This window comes from Barbus barbus, assembly GCF_936440315.1.
Source record: "Barbus barbus genome assembly, chromosome: 8".
Taxonomy (NCBI): domain Eukaryota; kingdom Metazoa; phylum Chordata; class Actinopteri; order Cypriniformes; family Cyprinidae; genus Barbus; species Barbus barbus.
The window spans coordinates 8436339-8456514 of NC_136736.1; the positions used below are offsets into that span (position 1 = coordinate 8436339).

The window sequence follows — 20176 nt, forward strand, 5'->3', positions numbered from 1 at the left end:
TACAAGGATAATAGGATTAGTCAGTGCCTGCCTACTACAATGTGTTTGTTTTTGAAAAAGAAAACGGAAGAAAGAAATGCAGATCCTGAAGAAAGGGCAGTGCTAACTAATTCTACATCCGAAGGACCAAAATGTAAGTGAAACCAGTACAAGTGACCTCACTGTTGTCGAAGGAATTTGTTCTTCATTTTGAATTACTTGGAGTGTTTTGTAAGACCTATTAACATTAGGAATGTCTCATTGCGTTTTCAAGTATTTCTTTTTGAGCCCATTAGGCTGGTCTAACCTCAGCCTCTCAAACAGAAAAAGCCAGTTTGAGCATTTTTTTATGTAATTCACCTCAACATTGTGCAATATCTCAAAATGATTTCCCAAAAACACCATTTGAAGGCTCATAAAACAACTGCTTGCTTTATCTGGAGTTAAACACTTTAACAAAATAATCCCTTCCAACATGGTTTTTATTAGCCCCTTTCATCATTTCTCACTGGTCTGAGTTAAATTTGCTCCTCACTAGCAGCAACTTTACTCATTAATGGCTTGAAGAACATTTAAATATTTCTATTTAAAAGTCACAGCAAAATTCCCCAAAGCTCATTTTCCGCCTCTCCAATAAGTGGATTAAAATGAATTAAATATGTGTTAAAGCAAGATGGGGTTAGAAAGAAGAAAGCAAATCAAATAAAGAGCCTTTACCGCACCTTTTTGAATGTTTTGCATAATTTTGTATTTCTTATGTGTTCATTTGAAATTCAGATCTGAACTTGTCCATTTAAGAAGGCAAATAGGCAAAATGGCTGTCAGAGAGGACCCCCATACTGGTCTCCTTTTAAAGTCAAACTCAAGACAAATGCCTGTTATCAAAACCATCATGAAAAATTACGAGACCGGTCTTTTCCTGGAGATCTGCATCCGCTAATATGGTGAATGGCTCTCTGGGCTTTGATTTGGTTAGATGGCTGAAGACAACACTCTAGAATGTTCCTGTCACAGGGGTGTCCTCACAAGACCCACCGTTCCCACGGAGAAGTGTATCTTGGATAATAATATCCTAGTTCCTGGCTTTTAAAAATCTAGAGACCTTCCCCTCCTTGATACATTTGTTGAATATTTTAAGAGCATCACTTTGGAGCTTGCTCAAGGGTTTAATACGAGGCTTTTTACTGTGCCCATCTTTTTTTCATCATCCACCAAGTGGTCCCGGGCGTTGATGTGACTGTGACTTGATGTCAGGGTTAGATTACTATAGTGTCTCTCTCCACCAGTGACATTGCCACGGAAACGCAAGATTTTTCCTTCACCTTGGATATTACCCCTTTCCTCACCGAGTATGCAGGCAGGTCATTCAGTGTCAGGTCCAGAAGTTGAGCGAGAATCGGCATACTGCGGAGCACAACGGAACGTATACTTGTTTAGTACAATCCAACTGGAGACATAAAATCATCAACTCTATTATTTACTCTTGAGTCATCAAGGTTTAAAGCTTAGGATTAATCAAAAGGTAGCCAGAGCCATCTAAAATGCTATTAGCATTTTATATTGACATTTCACAGAAATTACATTTACTTAAAAGTCTTCATTCACTGTCACAATCCAGCATTAGCCGTAAGTATTTTGTCAAAATGGTTACACCATGGGTAAGTGGTCCAAACACATTTGTTTAGTGTAAACGCTGAAATACGGCTCATCATAAAAACAGATCAAACTGTCACATTAGTAAACCTTTCCCAACTCTCCAGCTGCACTCAATCAATGTCTGCCAACATTGTTCGTACTCGGCTCTTGTCTTCGTCAAACAATTCCTTACTGCAGCCAGCATTTAGTGCCCATTACTGAGGAACAAGATGAAGGGTGAATTGAAGGAGGGTAAAGTAGAGAGCAAGACAATGATATCTTTTTATTTTTATTTTTTGTCTGCCCGCTTAGGGTGATGTGGTATCACTGTGACCTTTTATAGAGTCGCAATGTCTCGGCTCACTGATGGTCATGTGTTCCCAGCAAGGTGAAGTGGTTAATTGGCAAACGTAGGGTACCCCTTCCACATATTTTCAGGGTGACATTTTCTCATCTTCCTCTCCTGCTGATGTCCTCGGGCCTGACTGACAGGGAAGAGACGGCAGAAATAGATTTGCCTGCCTGAATTTCGACACTTAGCTTCTTAAGATCACATATTCCCATTTTTTCTCACCTCTCACCATGTCTTTACTCTGATATGTTTGGCACCTGAGGGGAAGGCTGGCTTTTGAGGGATGTATGTAATCCATTTTTGAAAATGTTTTTTCTGTGTATCTGTCTTTCTGTTTTCGCTTTCTCTCAGCCTCTCACTCAACTCGATCCTCTACATCCTTCTTTTTCACTAGTGATGCCACGCTTTGCAGAGCAGGTTGAGGTTGCCATCGAGGCTCTTAGCACCAGCCCCCCACAGTCATTCGAAGAGAATGAGTTCATTGACGCCTCTCGCCTCGTTTACGACGGAGTGCGTGACATCAGGAAAGCAGTCCTTATGATAAGAGTGAGTATCGTACAAGTTAGAAAACCACACGAGGTCCTTGCTATTCACATGTGGGGCTTTTACTGTTCTTATTGCCCCAGTGGGTTGTGTGATAAATAACAAAACAGCACACTGAGCACATTTCATTTTAAAATATTGTTGTGGGTTATGACCTTGTCATACAGAGCCAGGGATCTCAACTGAGAGGTCATATGATGATCCAATAAGAAGATCAATTTATACTCTGTAAAAAAAGAAGTGAGAGTGAAATTATCCAAAAGTAACTATTTGGCTTTTATATTGTTACTGTAATAAAACTAAAGCAAATTATTAAAGTATTATCTATTAGTATTATTAAAGTACTACTTACCAAGACTGTGAATGTTTCTGGTTCAATATGACTTACAAATACTTGTCTTTTTGTTGCAAAAGGACATTTTCTGAGATGCATACTTCCTCCATGGGAACCTCAAGAAATATTGAACAGTGTGTTATCAGTAAATAACGTCAAGCTGAGCTTGGAGATGGTTTGGAAAAGAGTGATAATTGTAAATAGAGATCCTGCTCATTTTTACTTGTTTATTGATTCTCCGAATCATCTCCCACCCCAAAAATTAATCACAATATATAAAAGCCATTGCAGTCGCCATGTGCTGGCGGCTGCTTTTAAGGTTTGAAAATAGTACAGCTCCCAGAGTAGAAGAGAAATGAAAATACCAGTTATTTGTCAAGGATTGTATCGTGCTAATCAAACCAAGATGGGCTTGTGTCCAAATGTAGTCTCTATCCACTGGGATCATCATTAAAACACACAAGAAGACTTTGCCAGTTTGCGATAAGTTACTTAGCTGATTGAATCAATAGTATATCTCAATCGATAGTTAATGCCACTGCTGCTCAGAGCAGATGAAACGGTGGTGACAAGATACGTTGTCTTTTCTTCGTCTTCAATTTGCTCATTAGTCAGTTAGTGGGACTAATGTTGAAAATACTGGTAGGCAGAATACAAGAAACAGATCACATCTAAACCCCGAAAAACCTAGAGGCCTTTCCCCCTTCACATATTGTTTGATCCCACTTTAAGAGGGAACTTCTTTTTATATTACTCACAAGAAAGCCAAAAGGGAATTGAAGAACAATGATGCAAGTCACTTTTAACTCAAACTGTGGGACGAATTAATTATTTATTGAGATTTGGACTTGTTTAATGGTTGACATATCTTTATGTTGGATCAGAGGTCCTTAGCCCCCGTTGTTTGGCAACACACAGCTGCTTGTGACGGCTGTCGAATGTTGTCCTAAATTGTCAGCATTCTGGAGAACTAGGACAAAGGACATCGGCACTCTAGTAGAGTACATTTCAAATATAAAGTTTAAACAAGGCAAAAGTGTTGTTGACGAATTAAACCCACAAATTAATGTCTCTCCAGACCAGTTTTGAAACTGAAAGTGAAAGTAAAAATGAAATTTAGGAGATTAAGCTTAAAATGAATCATTCACTGTACTTACTCTGTCATCCCAAACCCCATGTGAGCAAAATGTGATTAAATAACCTATTGATTGCTCTTTTCCAGCATATAAGTAAACAACACTTTTTATTTGATCAAGTATTTATTTTTCAAGAAAACACCACAAAGGTATGATGTGGTGACAAGAATGGTCTTTTTCATTTTTGGTCAGACTCCAGAAGAGTTGGAAGATGACTCTGACTTTGAGCAAGAAGACTATGACGCCCGTAGCCGCACCAGTGTCCAGACAGAAGATGACCAACTGATTGCTGGACAGAGCGCAAGGGTGAGTGACTCCAACGTGACACATGAACAACATCTCCTGTTCCTGCTGTCATTTCCAAAATACAAAACACTTATCACTCCACTGAGCGTGTCTGCTGTAAAATTACATCTAGTCTTAGAATAACAAGAGGGCCAGTCACTCAAGTGCATGCACACAACGTGTCTCTCACTTTTTCGACAATGAAACATCATTTAGCCTCTGCTGCAAATGATGGTGTGAATGTTTTTTTGTAGATTTTCTTCCTCAACACTGCTGTTACAGAGTATAAAATATACATCCTGTGATGATTACACTTTACATCAGTTCTGTCACATGGCATCTAACAGCTCTATTTATTTATTTTTTTTCAATATTATTTAACATAGCAGGGGAGCAGACGTGTATGCTCAAGTCCTCCATATATCAACATGCGTGGTCCCAGTTAAATATAAACTCTCAGCATAGACTGTAACAGTAAGTTCAATAGGTTGTAATAAAACCTGACAATGTAAGGACATTTTAAAGCATAATACACTCAACAAAAAAAAAAAGGTACAAAAGCTGTCACTGGGGCGGTACCTAGTAGGTACTAATATGTACTTTTAAGGGACCAGTATGGACCCTTTAGGTATAAAGGTGTATGTTCAATAAGAAAGTGGTAATCCTATAATACACATCCAAGATGGTGGACAAAGGCTTCAATACAGCAAGGTAGAAAAGAAGCCTAATAAAAATTTTAGCTTGACCTAATAAGCATTTTTAACCTGACTTTTTAGATTAGCAACATGCTAACGGCTAATTTTGTATAAATAAATTGGTATTCGAGTCTATATTGCACAACAAGTTGCTCACAATCAAGTTACTGCCTATGTTGAATGTTCGGTCTCCATAAATTTCCATTTTGGAATGTAGGTTTTGAAACAAAGCCTAGATATGGAAGCTTCAATATTTAACATAGCAGGGGAGCATGCTCCTATTTCCAGCAGAAAATTCTTCATACAAGAATCATTTTGGTCCTGGTTTCGTAAAACTCTCTGCAGAGACTGTAGTAGTTAAAATATGACTGCAAATGAGACTTCTGGCAGTGTCACCCCCTTAGTGTGCCTGTGTCAGCCGGCGTTTGACTGCAAAGCTCACTGGGGTTCGAGGCTTAATCTATATTAGTGTATGTGTGAATAGTGCACAGTGGGCTGCTTATGAGACATTACAAGGATACCAGTATGTAGCTGTGGAGTACTGCTGACTTTCATACACAAATACACACCATAACCCTGTTTGATACCAATTACTCTTGAGAAGAAATTATCTTCCATGAATGAGAGGAAATGATCATTTGTATAGAAATAGAAGACTGGGCTAAAAGAAATGCTGCTGCATAGAAGAAAAACAGGGTCATTTCTTAAGAACAGCAACAAATTGACTTAAAAATGACCGTGGAAAAACATTCTGCTCAGTAGTACACTCAATTCAGTGGAGTTCAAGTGGCATCTTGTGCGTGGATGTTGAATGTTAATGTTGAATGAGTGAATGTGTTTTTCCAAATCAAATATGCGTGTCACTACTGTTATATTGATATAGTCTGTGACTAAGTTTTATGGATTTTGAGTTCTCATAAGAGAGAAATAAGAGCAGCTATTTGTTCACTGACTCACACTTTCTGACAGGCGCATAGAGACACTGCTCTATCTCTTAGCTCCATGATAGGATAACAGTGCTGATAGGTCAGCCATAAAATTGAACTCCGGTATCTAAGCCACTTTATTTCAAATGAGAAAAATTAAAAAGCTTTTCTGAGGGATTTCTAATTCAGAAGCGCACTCACATACACACGCAGACGTTCAGCACACAATATGAGTGTGTTGAATGAATCGGCACCGGTGCGTATAGGGAAGGATTTGTTGGAGCATTAAGCTGCCTGCACCCTGTCTTGTTATCGGTTAGGAGCCAGAGAGATTTGGGATAAGTGAATTCTGAGCAAGGCAAGAGCAGGAAATAGGCTCTCTCCCTTCTATTTACCTTCTTTCCATGCATCACATCCATTTTTTAGGACCAGAGGAGTTGATATTAAACATGTAGCAGCTCATTATTGCTGATTGGCCTCTTCAAAGTGTGCAAAGAGCTGATTGGCTCTTGGGATGGTTGTGTTTCTGATTGGATGCACAGATGGTAGAACAGTGTGGTAATCACTTCTGAGCAAAAAAGAGACAACCTTAAATTTCAAAAATGAACTTTAAATGAGCTTTAATCATAATTAAACAAGCATTTGTTTACAATATAATCGCTTCAACCTCTTTTTCAGATGCCATCACACAGTTACATGTGATATTAAAGGCAGTGAAGGATACATTTCAGGGCTCCAAACTGCGACTAAAATGGTCGCATTTGCGACCAAAAATATTAATTTGCCAGTGAAGTTTTTGCTGAGGTCGCCACTGGCGACTATATATCATTTGCATGAAAGGACTTTTTTCCCGATTGTTTTGCGCTCACATCTTTTGTTATGTTCACGTATTAAACTTACATAAGACGATGCGCATCAAAGTTTTACTGGAAAAGAGTTTCAAACAGTCCTCGTCTCTGCCGCACACAGTCTGCTGAACGCAGTGAGAGAGACCTGAAAGGGCCTGTTTACACCTGGTCACTTCATGCATTTTCTCTGATCGGATATCTATATGATTTGTTAAAACGTTTCCCCATTTACACTTGGCCACATAAATGTGTCTTCGCAAAAAGGATATAAATCCGTTCTTCAATTGTCGCTTCATATGCAAATATAACGGAGTTCACGTCAATGAAAGCAATGGATAATTTTATTAATTATCAGCTAATTTCAATATCAGAGACCGCAACAAGAGAGCGCGCGGCATCAGCACTGGAAAGATAGGCTAGTCTCGCTACTTTTAATGAAGAACATTGTGTGTTGAGCGTCTGCGACTTACTTTCAGGTTCATTCAGTTTGCGCGTCGCTTGCTGAAGAAATACTCCGCTACTCATCCGCGGTGATGCTTGTTGCATTGCGCTGTCATATCTGACTATAACATGCCATATAGCCTATAAAACACTCACATGTCTATTATTTTAATATTATGGGAGGAGTAAAATTACCATATGTGGTTTCAACAACCAGATGCATTTACACTTGTCCGATTTCGCCCAGACCACCTCCTGAAGTGGTTCGAGCGATTGGATTTATATCCGTCTCGAATGCGTTTCGGACGGCATTTACACCTGGTCTTTTCAGGATCAGATAGCTATCCGATCAGGAAAAAATGCATGAAGTGACCAGGTGTAAACAGCCCCAAAGTGCAAGTGTAGAAAAGCCGTGTCTATTTCGTGCACAACTTGAACAGGTAAAGCTGTCAGCTCTGTGGATACTGGCAATATCGTCAACAATTCTCATTTATAATCATTACTAATATGGCTTCTTCTTATCGAGATCTTAGTCTATATGCTGTGTTCTGTTAATGCATGGACTTCCTGTTATTTGAAGCGCACTTGCCATCCAGTAATCGCAAAAAGCTTTGTGCTGTCTTACTTTTTAATAAACAAAGTATCAGCTTTAAAATGCTACGAAATTCAAATGATGCGGTTTGGGTGCTCTTTAATGCGGACCACAAGCGCACACTTTCGGTAATATAAACACCAGTACCCCGCGTCCACACGGTCCGTGTATGCGTCCGGATCGCGCGAGCGGAGAGTATCGCACTTAATGCGCAGGCGCGATCTCTTTAGCACCTCAGTTAAAGCAGCAAGTGAACCCATTATATATTTCGATTTACTACTATAGTATGAAATGAACATGATCAAAAGGTAGGCAATAAGAAAGCATAGTACAACTTACTGAAATGTTTTATGTAAAAGCTCATTCAGTGTTTCAAACTGAGGAAATGTATAAAGCTTGTAGACATTGCATTGTAATACATTTACCTCAGAATAACCACTCAGTGTCCATAAACTCATCAGTCAGCTAGAAAAAGAACTATAAAGAGGAGCGTTTTGCTATATTTATGCGCTGTTGCATATTAATATTTTTTCTTATTCTGTTGTACATGATTCAACTCCTCCTATAAAATTGCATTTTACTAATGAAGAAAAACAGACTGAATGTGTGAAAGACGTGACAACATTTATAGGATGCACTGCACTCAGTTGCCAAGTGATGCTTATGGTCCATGATATTGGTACAGATTCTTTGTAACGAACAATTCTTTGTGACTGTATATTTCAAGTTGTAAAAGACATTTAATTCACACTTTAAGTAAACCTTAGTCCCCCGGTCGACCTGATCATCTACAAGATGGATTAAAATGCTGATAAAGCCTAGAAAAGATAAGACATAAACACATGACAAAATGATTGAAATGTTAAAATAGGGGGGAAAAATATAATGATAATAATAAAATAAACCACTTTTATTCTGTGGCACCTAAAAAAATAATTTGGCGCCTAAGTTTTTCTTTTATAGGAGCCAATGGCTCCTTACTCGATTTTTTTTGTCTGGAGCCCTGCATTTATGCAACAAAAAAGTGATTATCCTTGTATTTTTTTCGGACAGCCACCATTGCATCAGCCCTCCATTTAAAATGCCCAGGAAAGCATGCAATCTGAAAATGAAATAATTTTCATCTTTTAATCACATTTTCTCCGAGGACTTCTTTTCTTTTTAGTGTGTAATTGCTTGTTAAATAAACAAGCAAAAAGCTACAAATCGTAAATGAGCAGCTGGCTCTTAATTAGCTCTTATGTTATGACATCCTTTGGCTATGACAGCATATCTCCACTAAATTCAGGCAAAACTGCAGGGAAAAAAATCATCTCTGACTTGTCAAACTACAAGTTCTGACTTGTACGGCACATACTTTTGTAAACCCATCTTCCTCAGCAATCACGCACTTAATGGCATCCAGAGTCCCCTGATTTGGCCCGGTCCGTCCGCTCGGACAGAATGTTGAACAAATGCATAATTCATTGACCGGTGTAAGAAGTGAGGTAATTATACATTTATCTCACAAATAATACTGCACCTTAACGGTGCCTGTGACCTTGCAAAGAGATTAATGCCCTTTTGGACTGGCTCAGAATCGCTACGGAGTGAGAATTTATTGCTTGACAAAGAGAGGGGGAAAGAAAAGAGGATGGATTTTCTCTTTATGAGCATGAGATGCCATGGGGTTCCAGAAGGTCTTATGATTAAGTGTTAAGTTTCAAAACCTTATACATAGGCATTTCAGTGGGGTTAAACAAAGTCAGCCTAAATGGAGGGTACTTTCTTTTCAAACTTTTAACCAGAAACAAGGGCATGTGTTGCGAAGAAACTATTGCAACATGTCTAACTGATCTTTAACTTGTGTCATACCACTACCCCCTAATAGGCTATCATGGCTCAGCTGCCTCAGGAAGAGAAGGCTAAGATTGCCGAACAGGTGGAGAGTTTCAGGCAGGAAAAGAGTAAGCTGGATGCAGAGGTCGCCAAGTGGGACGACAACGGAAACGACATCATCGTTCTAGCCAAGCAGATGTGTATGATCATGATGGAGATGACTGACTTCACCAGGTACATCCATCCACGTCAACAATAAGAATGCTGGAAACATCAGACACATAATATAAAGCAGAAGGCTCTAGTATCAACTTGAAGGGGTACTAATATGCACAATTTAGCGGTAAATTAGGTACAAATGTGTATCTTTTGAAAGTGGTATACCTCATTTTTTTCTGAGAGTGTAGCTGCTTATGTTTCTTTAGTTTCTTCTGATTGGGGATTTACTAGCATATGTTGGGGATTGCTTGCTTTCTGTGTAGCTTGCGTTTTGCCCGTTTTGAGGAATCAGCTAATAGAGTAACAATCTGTGTTTTTGTATTACTGCAGAGGCAAAGGCCCTCTGAAGAATTCCTCTGATGTGATCAACGCCGCAAAGAAAATCGCAGAGGCCGGATCCAGAATGGACAAGCTTGCCCGTGCCGTGGCTGACCAGGTCAGAATACCCTTTTTTCCCCCATTTCTCCTCCTCTATTCATCTCTGTGAAGATGGGAGATCAAAGTCCTGGGTTGCCTTTAACACAATGAGCTCCTATGTGGTGTTGAATTTATTATTAGATGAGCAGCATCTTCAGAACCTGCTGACTGACACTTTTTAACGGATAATGAACTATACGGCTTGTAAAGAAAAGAAAAGCTAAGGATGTGCCTATGAGTGCGTCAGTATGCACGTGTTGATGGAAGCTACTATATCATCCACAGTCTTTGTTCATTACTAGTACAGTATGTAGTGCACTTTCATGTTCTCATAAAATAGTATGCCATTTTTTTCTCCGAGACATAGTTTTATTTGCTCATAATTAAGTGACCATATAGGAGTAGACTTTGAAATAATTTGTGTTCCAAATCATCTGCAGAGGCTTGGATGTGAATTTGGCGAGTGTTAGAAATGAGCCAAACTGTCTACCACCATGCCCATTTAGGTGAGAAAATAAGCTTGGTAGTGAGGGCTGAAGGAGGTGCAGAGCTGTTTGTGGTTTTAGTCAAAGGCAAAATGTTGAGTTTTGGTACAGGCAGGTATGAAGTAATCTTTGTTGCTGTCCAACTGACAGGCCATGGTGAGGGACTACCAAGAGATCACAGGTAACCAGGGGTGCAACTGTTTTGTGCGCAGACAGGTTTAGACTTCTATCTTTGGTATGCAACGGGAATATAGTAAGAGCGCTTGACAAGAACAAGACAGTATTAAGAGACTATATAAAAGGAGATTTAGACTATCATGCTGCATGTTGTCGGTGCTCGGTGGAGTCACACAGGTAGAGTTGGAGATCTTTAGAGAAGCTTGGTCTTTACACAATAAGGCCTGCTACTGCTGCTACAGTGCTGACGGCTCAATAAATCACCTGACTCCACCTCCTTAATTAACTGCTACTCCAATAGAGAGTTGCATGGATGACATATTTTTGTAGGCCAAAACCCAGAAATGTGTTAGCATTTTAATACTTCTGGATCCATTGTGCTGAAGCCAGTTGCTAATAAGCGGCTAAATGGGAGTGCAGAGATAAGAAAAATCCTACTGGGAAAGAGGGTTATGCTAACTTCCAGGTTGGCCTACAAAACTACGTCATCACTGTAGCACTCTATTGGACAGCTCTATACTACAGTACTAACTAATTACTCACTCTTACCTTACAAAAAAAAAAAAAAAACTACCTATTTTCCCTAATATCACTTCCAGAATGACATTTTTGGAGGGATAAACAAAGCACAGAAAAACAATCATTACAATTATAAAAGGATTTTACATCTGTTTTTTTGGTACTACACCACAGGAATGACCCTTTTGTTGTCATCAACACTGGGAGACTGATCAAAAAGATACAAGAAGCCTGAAACCTGCTGTGTCACCACTGGCCAGGCCTCATGTTGTTTTTGTTGTTTTCTCGCCATATTTCTTTTCCCTTAGATAAAGGGAAAAGAGTGAGGTTGAACCTGATCACACTGCTGATCAGAGTGTAATCCGAGTGTACGAGAACATCGGCGATAGCCAGACAGTTCCTGCTTTCCAAAACAGAACACCCCTCGCTTCCCTTCAGGTCATTGTGTTCCGGCCATAGCAGCAATCCATCCTCTCTACTGCCACATATTGTGTTTGTTGGGTAGTCTGAACAGGTGGCTTGACTTGTCTGTTATCGAACCTTGTTCCCACTAACAGAGTATTTACATCTAATGGCCATCTGGGGTTCTCAGGACTCATCAAGGGACTGTATTCATTTCAGAAAGAATCTCTGAGTGGGCGGTGTAAAACAGAACCGGGTGTTCAATAATCAAGCTGCTCCTCAGTGCTGGAAAAGACAAAAACAATTCGGAAACAAAAGTCATCATAGGTTATGCTTCATTTACTGTATAAGGCTTTGAATGTTTTGGTGCACAACAAGTTAAATGTAAAATGGTGGAATATTGTACATCTGTGGTTGTCAAAAACGATGCTAATTGCAACTAGTCATGTAACAATTAAAATAGACTTTAAAAGGAAGAACATAATGCTTCAGATACATACAACTGTATGTATTTCAGTGAAAATATCTGCTTAATTTGTTTACGTTCCACAAAATGACAGCTTAATATGGACATAACTGGAAAGAAAATGTGACCATGACTACTACTGCAGTTCAGCTGATATTAATATATTCAAAATAATATTTTAAAGACCTTTTGTTTTAAAGTAATTTTGTTGGGTTGCAAAGCCACTTCCGAAGATGACTGCCGTGGCTGTGTGTGGTCATGACAGCAGTCAACCCTCCCCAGAAACACACTCTTACAACTTCTGTAACTGCTGCACTTGACACGGCAGACCTAAAGCTGCTGGGCCCTGGAGGCGAGAAAAGATGGTTCTATATTTCTCCATTTCCCCCTTGCCATCCTCCGGCACAGCGAGAGGTTGCCTCCTGAAGAGAGACACTCGATCGCTAAACGCTAAGGACGTTACAGCTGCTCAGCCATGTCAAAGATAAAGCAGCTTCAACAGTTATTAAATGTGTCTCATCAGTCTTTTTCACTCAAAGTTCATGTGATACTAAGGGAGAAAACATTGTAGCCAACTATTTAACAACTTCTTACAGGACTTATTACTTTATGCAAAGTCACTGAGTTAACCGCTGTGTTAGAAGTGTGTCAAAGCGGTAATCTTGTCTTTGCATGCAAGGTACTGTATGTGAAAAATGATTTTTCCCAAAAAGTCTTAACGTTAAATTGAAAATGTTCATCTATGGCTTCGAATGGGAGCCAGAAATGGCACAGGGGCTGCTCTTACATGTAAATGCACTACACAGAATGAACCTAATATGTAGAAAAGCATTTTCTTATTGACAAATTAATTTGATATTACATTTCTTCACATTACAGTTTTGACATGCTAAATGCATATATTTGGAGGATGGGCATATGCTAACAAATTTAGGATTTGTGTGCTTACAAATAGTCTGGTCTGATCTCAATGCAAAGTCTGTACACATTACCAGTTCTATTATGCCGAAGTCCTGGCTTATGAATATTAAGTAGTTTGTGACTGCAGGAAGGTTACACTGCAACATAGTCATGGCCTAATTAATATTTATGAGATAAGCATCCAAGCAGTCCATGCATCTCTCCCCACCGGCTTCAAAACATTTAAAGGAAATTAAGGACATTTGATTTACTGTAATACGGGCTATTGTCCATTATAAAATGTTTCCTCAAACCCTCAGGGATGAGAAGTGCTTTCCATTTAATTTTGCTTGTTTAATGGTGTGCTTTAAATTTATGTGAACAGTGCTCCTTTTACCAAAATAAATAGTTGCGACGATAGCAGGAGATGTACGAATGAGTCTACTTAGCCAATATGTGATAATGACGAACCCCTGAGTCACCTTCAAGAAGGAGCTAATTTCATCTTCAGTCATCATCGCTTCACCCTCCTCACCTCATATTTGCTCTACACAGTGACTATGTAAAGGTCAAGTCTCTGCTATGTGTTCTCATCTCTTTTAGTGCCCAGACTCAGCCTGTAAGCAGGACTTATTGGCGTACCTCCAGAGAATCGCCCTCTATTGCCACCAGCTCAACATCTGCAGCAAGGTCAAGGCTGAGGTTCAGAACCTGGGAGGAGAACTCATCGTTTCAGGAGTAAGCAATTTTGGGCATGCGTATTATAATTCAATCATCAAGTACGTTTGTTTAAAGCACTTCAGAAGTTGGATTCCAGACTTACTAAAACAATAATGTTGTCTTTTTAAAATGTCATGTTTATGCTTTAAAGAGCGGTCATACTACCCTTGTGTTTCATTGATTTCTATACATTCATAAATATAGGAAAACGGCAACGCAAGCTCCAAAGTACTGACCTGCGAATAAGTATCATGTGAAGACTTGTGACCAATATAAGATCAATACAATCAGCTTGCTGAGCTAAATTAATGTTTTGTTGCTATATATTAAAGGGATAGTTCACCCAAAAATGAAAATTCTGTCATTGCTTACTCACCCTCACGTCGTTCTAAACCCGTAAGCAATGTTCCCTCTAAAGGCTAGTTCACACTACAGGATTTTAAGCCCGATTTGCAAGTTAACGAGCTCGCCGACAGATCGGGCTGTAATCGGGGGAAAATCAGCGGGTGATCGGCGCTCCACAATCTTTGTGTGTGAACTATACAACGATGCATCAAAGTGGCTTGCAGACGGCAAGCAAATATCTAGCATGCCAAATATCTGGACCGGTCGGCCGACTCGACATCACGTGGTGTCAGGTTTTCGTGACGAGCTACAGCCAATGAAAGAGCAAGGCATGGGTTGATGTCACAGGAAGAAAAACAACAGCAGCAACTTCGCTTAAAGAAAAGTTAGGCTTTTATTTTTGCACATAAGCGTCTTTCACTCTCTTTCACAGGCTTTTGGCTGTTATATTTTTTATTAACCACCAATAGTGACTGTTGCCATGACCGACAAACCCTCTCACACTACACCATGTTCTCACGCAGTGAAAAACACATCTCAGAGTAAAGAAGAAATTGACAACACCGACAGAGAAGAGAGAGCAGGTTACTGCTGATATGAAACAAGGTCTCCGGACTCTCAGCTTTTGAATTGAGTCATTTTTTAAGAAATTCAAACAATAAATACTTTTTTGTGGCTCTTCAATATGTCGTGACAGATCACTGTATTGCCTCAGTTCAAACACGTGAACCGATCGTCTTTTTATATTTACTTAATGCACGAAATAACCATGAATAAACATCAGAAAGTGTTTAATTTCAACCGCGGAACACACCATTTTTCAAGTTTAAATCCACTGAAGTTAATCTACTTTCCTGTCTGATTTGTGGTTAAGGCTAGAAGACAGCTGCGGCTACTGGGCATGCGCATTTACATATTTTCCGAGCCTACAATATAACGCGAAACCTCCGCACATATTTATATTTAGATATATTGAAATAGTTTCAATTCAATCTTTTTCACCCGGTTTTAACATGTATTTCTATGAAGACTGGACGTAGCTGTCGGGCAAGAGGGCGGATTGCAGCGGCGGCGCATAATATATGCTTTCTGATTGGTCAGATCGCCTGTCAATCGCCTGTCAATCAAGCTTTGTTACCATTCTGTGTCCATCATCCGCTATTTCCAGCACTTAATAAAGCCACTCTTCTTTAATACATGATGACGTTTTATTTGATCAAAAATACAGAAAAAAAAATTGTGATATTGTGAAACATTATTGCAATTTCTAATACTGGTTTCCTATTTTAATCTACTTTAAAATGTGATTTATTCTTGTGAAGCAAAGCTGAATTTTAGCATTATTACTCCAATCTTCAGTGTCATATGATCCTTCAGAAATCATTCTAATATGCTGATTTATTATCAGTGTTTATTATAACTGTTGTTCTGCTTAATATTTTTTTGGAACCTGTGATTTTTTTTTTTCTTTGATTAATAACAAGATAAAAATCATTTAGTTAGTTAAAAATAAATCTTTTCTAACAATTGAAGTCTTTACTATCACTTTTTATACATTTAACACATCCTTGCTGAATAAAAGTATGAATTTCTTAAAACAAAAGAAAAAAATTTACTGACCCCAAACTTTTGAATAATAGTGTATATTGTAACTCAAAATGTATATTTTGATTCTTTTTAACTTTTTATTTATATAAGAATCCTGAAAAAATAGCACACGGTTCAGCTGCAATTTTACAAAGCTACGAGATTACTTTTCGTGCCCAAAGAAATAAAAAATAACTTTATTCAACAATTTGTCTCCTCTGTGTCACCCTGGTGCCATTTTGGAGAGTATCACATACGTAAACAGCGTATGCTGACGCAGAACAGCATACATTGTTTACATTCAGTGGATACTCTCCAAAATGGCGTAATCTCGTAGCTTCGTAAAATTAATTTTTTTCTTCTATAGTTATCATCAACAGACTTACTTGAATGTTCTCCTCCCCACTGCTTTAGCTGGACAGCGCTACATCCCTCATCCAGGCGGCCAAGAACTTGATGAATGCCGTGGTCCTCACAGTCAAGGCCTCCTACGTGGCTTCCACCAAGTACCAGAAGGTGTACGGCACGGCGGCGGTCAATTCCCCGGTGGTGTCCTGGCGCATGAAGGCCCCGGAGAAGAAACCCCTGGTGAAGAGAGAGAAACCGGAGGAGTGCCAGACCCGTGTCAGGCGAGGCTCTCAGAAAAAACACATCTCCCCCGTCCAAGCCCTCAGCGAATTCAAGGCCATGGACTCCTTTTAACTCTGCACCACAGATACCCAAAACTCCTCCTCCTCTCTTGATTTCTTCTCCTCTCCTCATTACGGCTTATTTTCTTGGAGCTGTATCTTGTTCCATGCAGCGACGTGTGTGTATGTGCCCAGTAAATGTCTGAGTTGGAAGGGCTTGGCCACCCATCCACTTCGTACCAAATTTCGCTGTAAATGAGAAACAAACAAACTCGTGAAGGAGACGTTTACAGTGCAGGCTGAGGTACAATTCATGTGGTGTTCATTCTCGCTGACTGGCATATATACGCAGAGATATTAAAGAATATAATCTATGGTATAGTGGTGCCAGCCCTAACTGAGGCAGAAGTGCTGCTTTCCTTCCTAATAATTTTTTATTATTATTATTTAAAATGAATATAACCCATAGTAATAGGAATAACTTATGTTTAAACTATTTTCTTCCTTCTTCCCAGTTATCCATATCCTAGATTTTGCATTTAAAAATCCATTTCTTTAATTATATTACTGTATCACTAACCATGGCAGCCAGGTTGGCTATAGTATTACATTTAGAAAAGGACTAGTTTTGTGGTTTGCTCAGAGACTAGTAGAATCCTGCATACCTTTATAGTCCTGATTCTCTAATAAACCTTGCAACTGTGTGTGTCGTGTGGACTTATTTTCCTATCTGTTCGATTCAGCTTCATGATGGACAACAAGCGACTGTTGCACCAGCACCTGATGTACTATATTTGATGGCACAAACACATTTTCTAATTAATGAATGATACTTACTGTGTGTCAAGCGAGATCTTCTATCAATCTCATATCCGTCACCAAACAAGTTTTGTGTTTGCCACATGCAGTGTTCTGAAATTGCTTGTCTGTATCCGTAAACATTTTTGGTAAACAAGGTAATCACAAAAAAAAAAAAAAAGTTTGTTTGCGGTAACTTTTTTTAGATTAAAAAGAAAATTGCCGGTTTTAATGATTCAGTCTGAAATTAAAATTCCTCCTATCTCTTTCCTGAATGCATGTTATAGATGTTATTGTGAACATTTTAGCATATATTTTATTTTTTTATTAAGAAAATAGTTCATAATGTTAGTTTTCTCTGGTTACATATAAAGGACTTTTCCAATCATTTAGTCCACTTAAATCCACATTCACACAACAACAGTGTACTACACAAAGGAAAGGTTTTTTCTTTGCGTTTTTGAAATATTTGTGAATAGATGACAACGTTGTCAAAACGATTTACACATCCTTGAAAAATTACTAAAAACTCAGAATTTTGCATGCAAAGCCAATAGTTGTAGATACTTGGAAACTTGCGCATACCTATAGACTGAACACATGATACATTCTATCTCAAAGGCCCCCAAAATGCTGTTGTCATGTAAATGACTGTCCAAAACACATACAACGTTTTCTGTTTTAGTTGACAAAGGTGTAGTGTAAATATTTAATGTGCCTCCTTTTTAGAGTTCAGTGCTCACATCGCACAATCCAATCAACTACCAATCCACTGTCAGAATATAGACGATCTGTCGCTACGATTTTATCACAACTTTAAATCACAAAAAAAAGCTCTTTAAACATGCATAATTTAAGAAAATCAATCAATTTTAAAAAGTCTACAACAATTATTACATTAGGAATGACAATTTGGAGTCAGTGTCTCAAAATGTTCACGGTGTTCCTTTTATGTAATTATCTCAGAGCTACAATTTGCTGACCAGGATGACAGAAACGAGCCTCCAGCTCACAGTCCGAGCCTTGTTAACAGGTTTTTATTTTTAGCTGACAAGAAGGTAAGTACGTCAATGCCATGCTGCGACCCCCTCCTGACTTCATGTGTGCTGAAGAGTTTCCAACCATTTCTCTGGGATTAATACAGTGGCCTGCGCCTAATAAAAGTCATTGCCAAAGGATTAGCTGCACGACTGCTGTGCCAATATCTGCCATTTACCGTAATTAAAATGTCCTTCAGCCACGACTTATGTCACAACATACAGCATAAAGACTTTGAGGCATTGTTATGTTTGATAGTTCAGTTGGATTTCAGAACAAACATGCAACAGAAACAATATCTATTACATCTATGGTAAAGGGTCTTTTTTGGGCCTCTTGCAGCACCATACGAAAAACAACTTTGTTGCCATATTTCATGTGACTATGTTCAGAGTTTAGAGTCAATAATGCAGTCATAATGCTGACTGGCTGATGGCACTGCAAGAAAAAAAGCATCCCAAACTCTTCACTAGTGGCTACAGGGAGAATTCAAAAGCAGAAACATTAATTTCATGTTTAAAATAATTAAATGTGTTGCATGTCTTTACTATAAATTATGCATTATTTCAAGTTACTAACACTAAACCTATAGTATGTTATTAATATTTCTCACTACTTATTTGTGCTTTACACTACAACAAGTTTTATCGAATTACTTATTCTGAAATATGAAAACTGTAAACATAAAAATGAGTGAAGGTAACCTGTAGCAAATTCAATTGAATGGGTATGATTTGGAAAGGCACACACGTCTTAATAGCAACAGCTGATAATGCATATCAGGGCAAAAACCAAGCCCTGAGGTCAAAAGAACAGTCTGTAGAGCTCAGAAACAGGTTTGCGTCAAGCCACACATCTGGGGAAGAGTTCAGAAAAAAAACTGCTTCATTGAAGGGTCACAGAAGCATGTAGTCTCTGTTACCCTTAATGGAAAAGTTTGAAACAACCAGGATTCTTCTTAGAGCTGGCCTCCTGGCCAAACTGAGCAATTGATGGAGAAGGGCTTTGGTTATAGTGGTGACCAAGAAGCTGACGGTCACTCTAGTTGAGCTCCATGATCATATGTGGAGATAGGAGAAATCTACAGAAGGACAAACATCACTGCAACACTCCACCAATCTGGGCTTTATGGCGGTGTGGCCCAACTCAATCCTCTCCTCAGTGAAGACAGAAGAAAACACTTGGAATTTGCAAAAAAGCACCAAAAGGACCCTCAGACGAACCTCAATTCTAAGCATCATGCTTGAAGGGAACCATCTCTGCTCATCACCTGCAGAGTACCATCCAAAAAGTAAAGTGTGCTGGTTGCAGCCTCATGCTATAGGGGTGTTTTTCAGCAGCAGGGACTGAGGGACTCGTCAGAATAGAAGAAAAAGCTCATTGCACCAAAATATTGATATAGCCTTAATGAAAACCCAGTCCAGAGCATTCAGAACCTCAGACTGGGCAGAAGGTTTACCTTTCAACAGGACAGTGACCCTAAGCACACAGCAAGAGAGGCTTATACACAATGCTGTGAATGTCCTTCAGTGGCTCAGCCACGGCCTGGGATTAAACCCAATCAAATATTTCTGGAGGAACTTGAAAATGTGCATCTGCCCCCATCCAACCTGAAAGAGCTTGAGAGGTGAAGAGGTGAGGAGACAAATGGAAGATAATTGTCAAATGTTGATGAGCAAAGCTTGTCGCTGACTTGAGGCTGTAAAGGTACTTCAGCTAAATATTTAGTTAAGGGTATGAATGGTGTATGGAGTATAGATTGATGTGGGGGTAATTTAGAGCAGTTTAACATAAGGCAGCAACATAACAAAATGTGAAAAAAATGAAGGGGTATGAATACATTCGCAAGGCACTGTATTTTTAAATGGCAGTCGTAGACAAAATATATGA

At 39.0% G+C, this 20176-nt stretch overlaps 1 protein-coding gene across 2 annotated transcripts in view; it reads left to right on the forward strand.

The window, feature by feature from the left end:
• The window catches only part of LOC306874086 (catenin alpha-2-like), a 488426-nt gene extending 471272 nt beyond the window's left edge, over positions 1 to 17154 (forward strand). For both annotated transcript variants that reach the window (XM_079423823.1, XM_079423824.1), the window contains 6 exons: positions 2361 to 2512; positions 4172 to 4285; positions 9637 to 9818; positions 10134 to 10239; positions 13773 to 13907; positions 16236 to 17154. In XM_079423823.1, the coding sequence (XP_079279949.1) occupies positions 2361 to 2512; positions 4172 to 4285; positions 9637 to 9818; positions 10134 to 10239; positions 13773 to 13907; positions 16236 to 16523 (977 nt within the window). In that variant the 3' untranslated portion in view covers positions 16524 to 17154. The remainder of the gene's footprint in view (positions 1 to 2360; positions 2513 to 4171; positions 4286 to 9636; positions 9819 to 10133; positions 10240 to 13772; positions 13908 to 16235) is intronic.
• Positions 17155 to 20176: the final 3022 nt, after the last annotated feature.